At 37.8% G+C, this 13,466-nt stretch overlaps 1 protein-coding gene across 1 annotated transcript in view; it reads left to right on the top strand.

Annotated features, from left to right (window-relative positions):
* alk (ALK receptor tyrosine kinase) overlaps positions 1-13,466 on the top strand; it is a 90,205-nt gene that overhangs the window by 19,879 nt on the left and 56,860 nt on the right. The window contains exons 3-4 of the mRNA XM_015008156.2: positions 8,054-8,182; positions 9,812-9,915. Coding sequence (XP_014863642.2) covers positions 8,054-8,182; positions 9,812-9,915 — 233 coding nt within the window. The remainder of the gene's footprint in view (positions 1-8,053; positions 8,183-9,811; positions 9,916-13,466) is intronic.

Raw genomic sequence — 13,466 nt, 5'->3', positions numbered from 1 at the left:
AGAGGAAGGCGTCCCCAAACAAAGCAGAAAATCACTGCTGACTGCTGGCAGGATAACTACAGCTGTGCAGGACTGAGGGACTTCCTGATGATTTAGATCAAAAATAGATCAACTTTAAACAAAACAATCCCTTAAAAATAACGAAAGGGCTTTATCTAAGATTTAAATAAATGATTATAAATCATTTCAGCATTATGGGAGAGGACAAGTGCTCGAGCACATGACGTATCCCCTCTTTGGAAGGTGTATGCCGCCACTGTTACTCTGCTGCCCATTGATCAAGGTGAATTGTGGAAAATCACCTTTAAGGAAGCAAACCCACCCAGCATAGCTGACCGTGTTCGTGTGCCCTCCTGACTGAAGCGCAGAGAGAAAAACCCAAAATAAGGTCGCAGGAGATATGCTTGGCTAGCAGTTCTCACCCTTGACATATTCCGTAGTTGGTATTTCTATCTCTTTGCACATTTGTTTTCTGCTTTTCTCAGGGCTTAGGAACAACGCTAGCCAACTATGCTGACATCTTATTCACAAGTCCCCCAGGCCGGGTGCTTATTGTGTGTGTCTGCTTGTGCGTACACTGAATCTTTTTATAGCGCCGCCCGCATGAACGCAGCTTTAAATTGTCTCTGAAATTTGTGTGTGCGCAGCTCCGGAGTCTCACGTATACCATTGAACAGAATAACAACAACAAAGTTGAGGATTAATTCTTGTTTCTTTTTTTTTTTTTTTACCTACATTAAAGCGACCAGAATTAATTTGCCTGTACCCACAATGCAGGTCAGCCTCCCCTTGTGCTGCTTATTAAAATGATGCCTACTCCCGTGTGTGTGTAGGTTTGCTCACAATGGGAGCCGGGAGATAAGAGGGTAACGATAGGGTGAAAATCCCAGCCAGGCGCAGATTCCCTTTCTGCTGCGAGAGGATTTATTAGCGCTAATTGGCTTGAGAGGCAAACCCAAGGGTGTAATCTCTCTGTGAATGTAATAACTGTATGTGTGTATAGCATTTTGATTTTGGAAGACACACTTGCACATTTGGAATAAATTAGTCTGTCAGAAATAAAAGTTGGATTCTATGTGTCGATGATCTGGTTTATGTTCTTTTTTAAACCGGGTTTGTGTTTTTAAACAGGGTTCCTACTATTTCTGTTCCTCAGGTCATTTTCCACACTTGTCCAGACTCAACATTTCCACAGTTCTCTGTCCTCTAAGAGAACTTACAGAATAGGAGGGAGGGAGAGATTTAAGACTGTAGGAGTTAGACCAAATGCTGGCCAAAGCGGAACAGACCAAGAAAAAAAAATAAAAAATACACACACACACACATATATATATATATATATATATATATATATATATATATATATATATATATATATATCCTGAAACAGTGAAAGAAAATTAAACTTGTAAATTATGATTAAAAACACAGAATATAAGTAAAACAGAAATATTTTCGGAATGAAAGCCCACAAACAAAATCCCATGTCTGATGAATCTTTACAGTATCTACCCTGGTAAGTTCTGCCACAGAATGGGTCCAACCAAAGTAATCAGTGTCAACACTGTTTTTGTGCGTTTTGCAGGGCATTCAAGAGCATCTAGTTAGTAGATCTGAGTGTTCTTGCTGAAATCTGGTATTTCAAAATGCCATTAAGCGAACGAGGCTTAACCCATGCAGAACTCTAAAGAAAAACAATATAATCCTGAATTGTATCTAACACCAAACAGGAAGTACTGTTTCCTCACTCTTATCATTTGTCAGGAAGCAAGTTATTTTACCTGATGCAAGCAGCAAATAAATTGAGCCTCATTTAATTGTGTCTACCAACTTCTGTCTACTCACATTGCTAAAGCTCAAAATAAATGTTTCTGAGCAGAATTCAGTTTGATATTTAGTAAAATGTATTACCATGTATTTGTGCAAACTAAGTCATGAATTTATCATCTAATTTAAAATAATATGCTATTTCAACTTGATAACATGAGTGAAAATAATACAGAAATGTGTTCAACTAGGTGAGGGCAGTTTTCTTGCGTAATGTCTTCAAGATTGAAGACTAATGAGCTGTGAGAATAAAAACAACGTTTTGACAGCTTTTCTCTTGTTGTCAAATTAACTTGATGATCTTCGATTTCTAAATTAAAACCAAGACAGTTTTACACTTCACTTGAATTTTCAATTAAACCACCTTCAAATGTTTTACAGTGTTGTCTTAGCCTAAATGCAGCTGCAGTAATTCAAGCAAGCAGAAATCAATCAAAGTGAATAACTTTGTGTTTTGTTATGAAGATTTCAGTTCAAATATCTGTTTATAACTCCTGATCAGTTCAGAAAAACATTCAGTGTTTCCTTACATCATATTTTCAGGGTGGTGACATCAACATCTGGATGAGACATAAAATAAATATTGTGGCTATGATAAATCCAAAGGGAAACATATTCAAGAAGATGGGGCCAACAACTGGTCCTTGAGGAACTCCAAATGAAAGTGGGGCTATGGACAGAGAGAGTGGTGTCTGAAATATGACTGGAATTACTGAAAAGCAGAGGCTTTAAAGCTAACACACTGATGATGAGGATGAGGACGATGATCTTGATCTTCTGCACCAGCTCTTCATAGCGAGGTTTCTTGGGTGGACTGTTAAAACTAGCTTGCTAATTATTTTTAAAGCATTTGTTTCCTACCATGATATTGTTTAAATACAATCTGAACATTGTTATTAATTATGTTTATTTTAGCATATCTACAAAATAATATTTTTTTTTTCACTCCAAAAAGATTTTCAGCAGGTTTATGGAAGAATAAGGAGATTAACAGATCAAATATATAGATTTATATATACCTTGATGGGTGGATGGGTAGACCTATAGACTGACGATTAGGATTGGGAATAAAATCTCAAAATGCAAATATTTCCTGTTCTGTTTTCTTTTTACATGTTTGTTTTGGTTAAAATCAAGGTAAAAACTGGTCATTTAGCTGAGAAAAATGTGTTCCCTGCTGAGAAATGTCACTGCTCTGGTAAGACTACTCAAACACCAGCTGTTAACTGTCCTCAAAACTATTAAGAAACACAACCGTTATCTTTTAACCTTATTAAAATCAAGGACCAATGTTGATCAGACCACCTTTAAACCATCATATGTCTTTTGTTTTGCCTACGTTTGTACCTGCATGTCTGTAGTTCATTTCATATTCATCAGTCACCCATCCTGATTACCCCCTGGCACTCGTATCACATAGCATCTCCTCTCTGATACCCTATTCTCTATGATCTATCCACCAGTTATCTGCCTCTGATTTGATCTATTTAAATCCTTTATAAGCTCTGCCAAGGCTCATTAATGGGAAAAAGCAGAAAGAGGCTGGAGGAACAAGCTCAGCTGGTGTCAATCACAAAGATTCCCGACATATAAGGAAGCTCGAGTCCCCATGGATGATCCCTCACCATCCTACTAGCGCATCATTATGCACAAACACATCCTCAACTCTCTGAGAGTCCCAGCTTCCTCTGCTTGATCTCAGCCCGGCTAAATTCAGCAGACGCCCCACTGCCTTCCAGCTCCACATTTGCCCCGTAACAAATTGGAAACGCTGCTTTGCATCAAAGCGTAAGAAGCCATAATATAAGGGGTGTTTGAGTTTGTTTTTTTTTTTTTTTTTCAATTATATTTATTCAACATTTATTTAACCAGGAACTGTCTTGCTATGGGAAGATCTTTCAAGGGTAACATTGCTCCAAAAATATGTAAGAATTTCAGACTTTAATTGGTTTTAGCATTCAATTAAAATGTGCATAATTTCCTAAAGCAATTTATTTGATTGTAAATGTAAAGTATTAAAATACTGTAGTTTATTCAAATACCAGAATCAGCCCAAGATACTTTTTCTTTCTAGCTTTTCTATTTCTCTTACTAACTGTTAAATCACTGATCATGGAAAAAAAATGTGCTGCGTCTCACATTGACGCCCAAGGCCTGATTCACACCTGGTATCAACAGCTGTCCTACGAGATCAAATCACAACTCAACCGCTAACATCAATAATTAAATGTCAAAAAGCAAAACAGGAAATCCAAAGGTCGACCAAAGTCTTCTCCAGAGTCTTGAGAGCCCTTCATGTATCTCAAATATTTAGTTTGGGTCTGGGTCTGTGAACCTAGCCCAGAGTGTCGCTGTCGTTCAAACTTTGGATTCATTTCTGCTTCATCACACATGAATGAAATGGACGATTAATTAATAGGTCTTTGCAAAACTTGACAAGGGGGAAATTTAGCCTTTTGATTCAGGCAGGAGACGTTGCAGGACGATGGCACTTGAGTTTTCAGTTCAGTCTGCGTTACATTTGCAGCATTTTCTTCAGCTGAACAAAAATCACATGAAGCTTTCTAAGTTACCTTTGAGTATTTTCCAGATTAACTTTGCATCGTGAAAATCTGAACTCCTACAAAATCCACAGTTTCTAAAGCAACTAATTTACCACTTACTAAAATTGACACTTTAAGAGTCTTCTGATTTTAAAACACAATCCTGTTATCTTTAGTAATCATTTATCTCCGTCCATGCCACATTTTGAGTTGGTACATTTTCTCAGTCTTCTCCCAATGTTTAAGATGTTTGCAGGTAAATCTCTCTGTCACTCTGAAACTTTCTGATAAAGCCATTACTTTGCTGATTTTTGGCACTGAAGCATAAAGTCCATCTTCAGCCTTGCAGAAAACACCAGGAGGTTTTGTCTCAAAACTGACTGACATTTGGAGCTCCTCATATCGTTGTCAAAGCCAGCTGCATGCTGTTGGACCGTTTGGGTCCAGATCTCATACTTATTTATTTATTATATTAGTGATACACAGTGGATTTTAATTTTTTTTTTTTGTGTGTGCGTGCCGAACATATGTTTTAGAAATGTCTCAAAATACCGCTCATCTCAGTCCTGGAGGAATTGTGTTTTGTCTTGCAACCTTTTACATTTCTGTTTGACCTATGAAGAATACAGTAGATTATCACTCAGAGAACACAATCAGCACTTTGCACAAATGTCTGCAGCTCTTTCAGGGTTGCTGGCAACTTTATTGGCCAATCAGTCTTTTCATACAGTGTGTTTTGGAGAAAAATACAGTTTTTTGCTCAGTCTTGTCTCATACTTCTGTGGTTTTAACTACAGGATGCCGATAATTGTGCAAAGTCCTGCTAGGCAAACTGGACTTTATTTCAGACCTTTCATTTTCCCTCCAAATGAGTGGAGAGGCCTGCTTCATGTTTTCTTTTAAAACCTTGAATGTCACACACTGAGTTATTTTTTCTTTTCTTAAGTTACCCTTCACCTTAATTTAAAATGTGACATTTATAAATACTTAACCATCCCAGATGTTTATGTTCAGACACCATGCATGACATGATGATATATGTTACTTTTTTATGCATATGATCTCATAGTGACTGGTTCATGCAGGGCAAGGTTGTTATAGTCATGAGTGAATTTTTTTTAGTTTGTTTGCAACAGACATGTTCCATTAAGAAATGTTTGTTTTTAAATTCAAAACATGTTGCTGCTATAAAATTGCCAATCTAAGACGGCTTTTGTTGGCCTGCCTGGTTCACCAAAAGAATATCTCCTTTATAATTACTACCACATGATCTGTGAAAAGGCCCCGATCCTCAGCAACTTTTATATGAAAGAATCATAAAGTTAACTTTGTAATAATAAAGCTTTGAAACCAAAGACTGAAGCTTTTGATTTCATGGTTCAAGTGAAAGAGGGCAATACTTAGTGATTAAATATAGATGAAATTCACAATATTTTCTTAGATCATAAGAGGAATATTTGTAAGCAGTAGGCTAATATTTGTTTTTATTTGTGGGTTTCCCAGCTGAGCCCTGCTTTCTGTGGTTTAAATGTTATGGCTGATCATGGTGTTCATATGGAGACTCGAAATTGGCCAGAGGGTCTTGTTTTCTCTTTTCTAACTCAAACATTTTAAGAGAAATATGTCTGAAACTTCAGCAATTACAGAGCAGCGTATTACATTCCTGGCTGAAAATCTCTGGATTTTTGTTTTCTTTCTTTTTTTGGCAAGAAGAAGCAAAAGAAAAAGACGAGGGTCGTGGCTGGTGTATTTTTTTTTTCTTGGTTTGTTTGGTTTTTTGTTAATCAGTCCTTTTTTACAATGTCTGAAAGGTCAGAGTTCTAATGCTTGTTTATTATAATTTTCTTTTAAGTTTTCATAACTATTATAAGAAATCTTCCAGTTTAAATGTAAAAACATAAAACTTTAAAATTAGATTCAAAAGACACAGTAATTACATGTAGATATTGTTTTTATTATAAAATAAAGAACAATCTCTTGCTCCTTATTTTTTTTTCCCTATTAGTCCCAGAAGAGAAAATGCACTGACTGACTAAAATAAGCTCTGCCTTTTTTACACAGAGCTGCGCTAAACGTTCAATCTGAGTAACACACAGCTTAAAGTGAAATGAACTCGCAATTAAAAACGTGCAGACAAACAACAATAACACTAAGAGGCTTTTGATTGCAAATAAGAAATTGAAATCACAGAAAAGTTAAAAAGGTTTCAAAGTGACCAAAGTTATTATTTATAAAAATCACTCCAAAAGTCCTTGAAGAGAAAGTTAACATTTTTTCAGCTTTTAAAATAAACATTTAAGAACTCCTGAGGCTAAATAGAGGCTTTTTGTGTTTCACTGATTTCACATCAAATGGTACAAATGAACACTTTGAACTGCACTTAAAGCTGCATCACTCTGTTCCACAAGAAGTGGATCACTTTCCTGAAACTCACGCTGTCAATAAATGGATGAATGCAGAGTGGAATGCTTTTAACTAAATTGTGTTATTACCTCATCTGGAGTGAGAAGAGTTTCTTGCAGCACTACAAGGTCCTTATGATGGGAAGTACTCATTGTTGTTCTCTGACTTGGACCTTTTTAAGCTATTTATTTTTCTTTTGAACTTTTCTAATATATAGAAATAGAAGATGGTAAAGTGGTCAACAATAATAGACTCTGCAGTTTTTCGGTGCCTTTGAAACACGTTTGAGTTCTCTTCATCAACTTTCTTTAGACACATATTAGTGGATGGACTATATGATGTAGTAAATAAACATTCTGTCCTAAAAGTAGATGCGATAGGCTACGTTCACACAGCAAGAAAGTACAACACAAATCATTTTTTTTCCAATTCCAATTTTTTCACCAAAACAATAAGAGTCAGATTTGTATAATTTCCATATGTGGTACTAAATCGGATACGTATTTGATAGTTTTCAAAGTGTTGCATTTTATCTGACTGTTTATGCGAGTCTTGTGTCATAATGACCATAAGTAATGACTAAAGCCAATATGCAACTTTCTGTTTTCCTAGCTTCCTTCATCCTATGATGGTCTTGGTTTCATACAGTTGACTCCCATCGCTCAACAAATTTAAAATCAATCCAGAAACGGCAGCATTCGTTATTATTTCAGTAATCATTTCGTTTCTGTGTGACGTCTATGTTCTTGTTCTGTGCCTGTGGGTCGCTTTGGGGTCACAAACTGTCCACACAAAAGTCCGATTGAACAATCTTGCAAAGAGAAAAAAATGTATTTGAGTGAAAGATCAGAATTGAGCACCAAGTCTTCTTGTGTGAACATGAAAGTTGGAAGATGAACGTATATCAGAAACTTTAATCCGTGATTTCGCGTGTGTAAACTTAATGCCGATATAATCACCAGCTTTGTTTTTCACCAACATTATGTCACCAAATCTTGTTTCTTCTCAGACGATTCAACTTTTATTCTGTCCAGTTTCCCACTTGGTGTGAATCTGAGATTTCTCTGCACCACTTCCACAGTTTTCATCACCACATCAAATCCTGTGGGCCATTACCCTGCTCCCCATATCTACTGTTTCTTTTTTGAGCCTCTCTGCCTTTACATGTCACTCAACTCCCTGTTCTCTTTCTCCTTGGATGTTTGGCTGCCAGTGATGAGTCCACTTTCTTGCCTCGTTATACATAAATCACTGAGATATTCTCTCCTATCGCTTTCCAGGAAACTTTCTCAACGGTAGCTACTGCTCTTTTGAAGAGGGCGATTGCAGCTGGCAGTCGGTTCCTGGTCGAAACCTCTCCTGGAGACGATCCCCATCTAAAGGAACCAGGCAGAGCTGCCCCTCATCAGGTCCGTATCACACGTGTCTCTGATGTAATCGTATTAACATTCATTTGCAGCCTCTCAGAAGTCTAGGTGAGCCGTACAGAGACGGACTTCAAAGAGGCAAATATCGGGCTTTTCAAACTGCAAAATAACACAAAGCTAACCTTGAACATATTGACTTTGTGAATTTGGAACAACTGAGACTTCAGATGTGCCAGACATAGTATTTCTTGGCTTGATCAGTGGTCAGAACACTGGAACAAACAGAATCCCACTGGGTTTAAGTGGCTGTGGAGAGCTGGCCTTATTGTGAGGGGTCGGCCGAAAATGTATTTATTGATTTCTGAGGAGCGAATAAATCTGTTGTTTTCATCCCTACTGTGATGTTAACTTCAGTCACTCTCCAGTAATTTCTTTGAAATGCTTAAGCAGCGGTGCACAAAAAACAGAGACAAATTAATGACATGCAGAAAAATAGAACGGTTTTGTTTAAAGTTTGTTGAAGACACTCACATCCTGTTGAAATCAGATATTTGCACACATGGTATAAAAATACATATTGCCATTTTTCTCACTGCCTGACATTAAATGAGATTAAAATATTTTTGTTTCAGGTCTGGTAAGATTACAGAAAAATTGTTCTATTTGCAAAATGACAAAATAATTCATGTTTTTATCACATTCTTTTAATTAAGATATTATTGTTATTCCTTTGAGCGGTCCATCCACCACACCTTTCAGGAAGGAGACATGTTTTGATGAATATGTTTTATTTTAAAATATGCATATCAATCTCAGAACAAAATAAAAAATAACTTGTAAAGCAGAATGTCATTTTCCAAGTGAAACATGGGATGGATGGCTAGTAAGAGAGGAAGCCGGCATTACTCCAAAAGCAACATAGAAAGTCAATTATAGTTTGCAAATATACTGAGAGGCAAAGGCTTCCCTTTAGCAGACATGTGTGTTGTTCTAATAAAACTAAAATTAAATGTTTGGCTACAGTCATTGTCACCAGGTAACAGCATCATACTGGGTGCATTATTTGCAGCAAGACTGGTGCCCTTTACAAAATACATCATTATGAGGAAGGAAGGAACGTTATCTGGAAATATTTTAGTGACATCTTAAATGAGCAAACCACTTTGTGCACATGTGAGTTTTTGTAAGTGTTTTGGAAGGGTCATCAGAAAGGTTTGACCCCAGTTCGTGACGTGAGCGTGAGTGGAAGCAGACCTGGCTGAGTTCTGTCAGGGGAAATGGGCCAAAAACTCAGCAGAGCACAGTGACCTGTTTGTGGACAAACAATTGACCCCAAGTCATAAAGTTAAAGGCTATGCTACCAAATATTCCAGAAGTAATATTTGGTAGCATTTGTTGAAGGAAATGTCACAGGAAATGTCTGTAAGTATGAATTAGAATTTATTCCACTCATGTTTTTGACATTTACCAAATACAAATAATTTTGCTCGTCCTAACTGACCTAAAACAAGAAAAGATTTTATGATTTAGTGACAGACAGTGAGAAAAAAAAAATACTTATCACCCTTATATGGTGTATGCAAGTCTCTGGTTTAATTTGTCTTCATTTGAAGTGTACAGTTGATTATTTTATATTGTCCTCCTTCATACCTGTGTTATATGTGTTATAAGGGGTAACATTTACAACAGAGGGGGGCCATTCCAAAGGTCATCGGGGCTCAACGCTGCTCAAGAGTCCCCTCTTCCCCCCTCCTCTAAGAAACTCTCCCTGCACGGTGAGTCCCTGTAGTTTATCTTTTTCTTTTTTCCTTTTGTTCATTTATAGTTTACAACAAAACCCGAATCAGGTTTATTCATTGCCTTTTGTTTCCTGAAGTTTGTTGGGAGAAATTAAGATTTTTTTTTTTTTTGTGTCGTGCTGTTACATTTTAAAAACGTTGCGTGTTGGTTTTGATAAGGAGATGCGAGTCGGCTGATTCCTCTCCAGATATTTATTAGGAACATCAGGCCATAACATCATTCTTTTATGGAGGAGCAGCAAAACAAAGCAATACGTTTTCCAGTTTAAAGTTTGTGGGAGAATTTAATTTAGTTATAAATGTGGTCAGAAACTCAGAAAGCAAAGAAAAGAGAGACTGAGCTCTGAAATTTTTGTGTTTCAAAAGATTCAAAGAGAAGGTGACCACAGGTTGTAAAACTCATGCATTTTTAAAACCCCCAATGTGTTCTGGAGTGAAGTTGTATATATCCTGTGGTATAGAGGTTTGCTTATTTGTTTTATTTCTGCTCTGTGGCCTGACCTTTCCAACAAACCTCTTCACCCTTTGCATGCTTCTTCGAACATTTACGCATGGAGGAACAGTCAGAAACTAGAGGTTAGAGCTTAATGCAGAATAGATGGAACAAAGAGGTAGATCTGCGGGTCAAAGGGTCAGACTATAAGCATTTTCAGAACTCACAGAGCTCTGGAAATATTGTTAAAACAGCACCTGAAATGTAGGGCACAGTAGAGACGCCCGATGTCTGTGAGCAGTAGCTGAGGCCGCCTTTATACTCCGTTACCTCAGAGCTTTATGCCAAACAGACAAAGATGAGACAAAATTCAGCATTAGCCCTTTAAATCCTTCCACCTAATCCTAATTTGTTCAGTTTGATGCTTTTTCTCCACTCCTGGATAACTTTGTTCAGGATGCTGACTTGCAGCTAAGAGTCAGATCAACTGTTAGAGCTTCCATGTCATAAAAATGCTTCCAGCCTTGATGCCCAACATACTTGTAGAGATTTCTGTCAACAAGTGTAATGCTTGTTGGAGATTACATTATTTAGTTGGCTCTGAGAATCACAACATTTACATTTAACTTTATTTTTACTGTTTAAAACCTGTGACAAAATATGTTGTTTTGTTTGTTTTTTTTTAAATTAGTTTTGGCATAGTATTGCCCACACCAATTTATGCTGAGTCAGAGATGTGCCATTTCACCCCACAAAAATCCAACTAATAACCCAGGTTGATTTTATTAACTGTACTCAGAGTATAAATAGATACATTTCAAAACTCTGTTTATTTTAGGAACCAAGTGAAACACATTTTATAGACTAATTACACATAATGGATGTGTGAAAGCCTTTATTTGTGTTGATTATGATGATTTTTCACTTACAGCTAATAAAAATATGACATATAAAATTGGGAATATTACATTCGACCAATAAAAACCCCCAAAACATTTTAAAAACACAAGAGTGGGCTTAATGATCCACTGCATCTTCTACCCTCACATCCACTCCCATAAATCTCCTTTCTGGTTTCCCACCTGGCCTCCAGCCTGGCGTCCCCAACCTCAGCCTCCGCCTACTGACATAATCATTGTCCCTCCTCTGAACATGTCCAAACCATCTCAGTCTGGACATGAGCTGTCCCTCTCATGTACTCATTCATGATCTTATCTATCCTCGTCACTCCTAAAGAGAAACTCAGCATCTTGAGCTCTGCAGCCTTTAGCTCTGTCTCCTGTTTTTTCCTCAGTGGTTAACGGCTCTATACCCCACAACATCGCTGCTCTCACTGCACTCTTGTGCACTTTTCCTTTATTTCTATCAAACCTGACACTTTTCTCCACCCAATCCAACCTTCTTGCAAACGCTTCTTCACCTCTTTTACACACACTCTACTGCTCTGGACCATTGATCCTGAGCAATTGAAGTCATCTACATTCTTTGCTTATGCTCCCTGTCACCGTTCCCTTCTCATTCATATACCTGTATCCTTTCTTGCTGCAACTGATCTTCATTCCTCTTCTGTCCAGTACATGCCTCCACCACTCTAGCTTTTCGTTTAACTGTGCCCTACTCATTCTGCACATCAACAATGTCATCTGCAAATATCATAGCCCATGGAGACTCCTGTCTAGCCTCATGTGTTAGTCTGTCCATTACCAAAGTAAACAAGAAGGGGCTTAGAGCTGATCCCTCCACCATGATCTGCTGTCACTCCTACAGCACACCTCACTGCTGTCTTACAGACCTCTTTCATATCCGTCACCACTATAACATACTTCTCTGCCTCTCCAGACGGCCTCATAGAATACCACAGCTCCTCTCTCTCCTCCCTATCATATGCTTACTCTACATCCAATGCAACTCCCTCTGGTCTTCTGTGCACTTAAACCAAAAATAGCATCTGTCGTACTCTTTCTTGGCATGAAGCTAGGCCCACATCTGACCCAAGCCCAGCTTCCACCTCTGTTTCTTATAGCTTCATTGCATGAGTCATTGTACACCACCAGCTGCACTTTGTTTAATGGTGAAAAGAAACTGCATCCTCTTTCACTTCCATATAAGACATTTTAAAACTGCATCTTCTCTTTACCATGTGCTAAGATGATTTGAATCTAACCCTCAAAATAAAACACACAGCAGATTCCATACTGTCATTTCTTCAACAAAGATGAAACCAAAATGAAAAAGAAATAATAATAATAATGCAACCACATTTATATAAAAAAAAGGTTTTCTGTTCTGTGTTTGTTTAGTGTACAGGTTCATATTCATGTGACACTAAGATGAAAAGACCGCAGCCCTGACCTTAGAGAAGAGATTGTTGCTGGACATCAGAATGAAATAATTAGAAAACTAGTTTTAAAAGTATCTGAAGTCTGTCATTCTACAGTCAGAAAGATTATTCACAACTGGCCATGAGGTGAATGTGGAATGCAGATGGCCTTTGTAAATGTAGACCTTCGTTCTGTGAGTGGGTTATTTTTTTATATTAGCAGACCAGAGTAGTGTCCATTAAACTGCAGATGACCCCAGTTCATACATCTGCACTACATTCACTAATGAACAAGATTGTAGACACTTAAAGTCCTTTCGATTACATAGAATCAAACATGATGCAGACAGAGTGGCCTTCCAAGAACCAAATAACCTAGAATAGCTTATTCTCAAAAGCTGTTCACTGTTTGCAGCAGTGTTACACTCTTCTGCAAACTCCTGCACTACACACCGAAGGTCATGACCTATGGTTGCTAACTGAACCACATAATCTTCAAAAGGCAAAGATGAGATCATAAGGCTCACATGCGGCCATGGGATGTGGGTCACGACCGAAAGAAAGAGAAACCACATACAAGCAGCTGCATCCAGGCTGCAGAGTGGACTCATCTTTAAAGACAAGGATGAGCTCAGTCATCCTCGGGAAGCTTGGATAGAGTCACTGCACCGCTTCATCAAAAGGAGACAGCCGAGGTGGTTCAGGCATAAGATCAGGATGCCTCTACTGCGCTTCCCTTTAGAGGTTTTCCAGCCCAATCCCACTGTGAAGAGA

Source organism: Poecilia mexicana, unplaced genomic scaffold (genome assembly GCF_051168715.1).
Source record: "Poecilia mexicana isolate PSO_F unplaced genomic scaffold, ASM5116871v1 scaffold_22, whole genome shotgun sequence".
NCBI lineage: Eukaryota > Metazoa > Chordata > Actinopteri > Cyprinodontiformes > Poeciliidae > Poecilia > Poecilia mexicana.
This window is presented reverse-complemented; position numbering and strand designations above follow the sequence as displayed.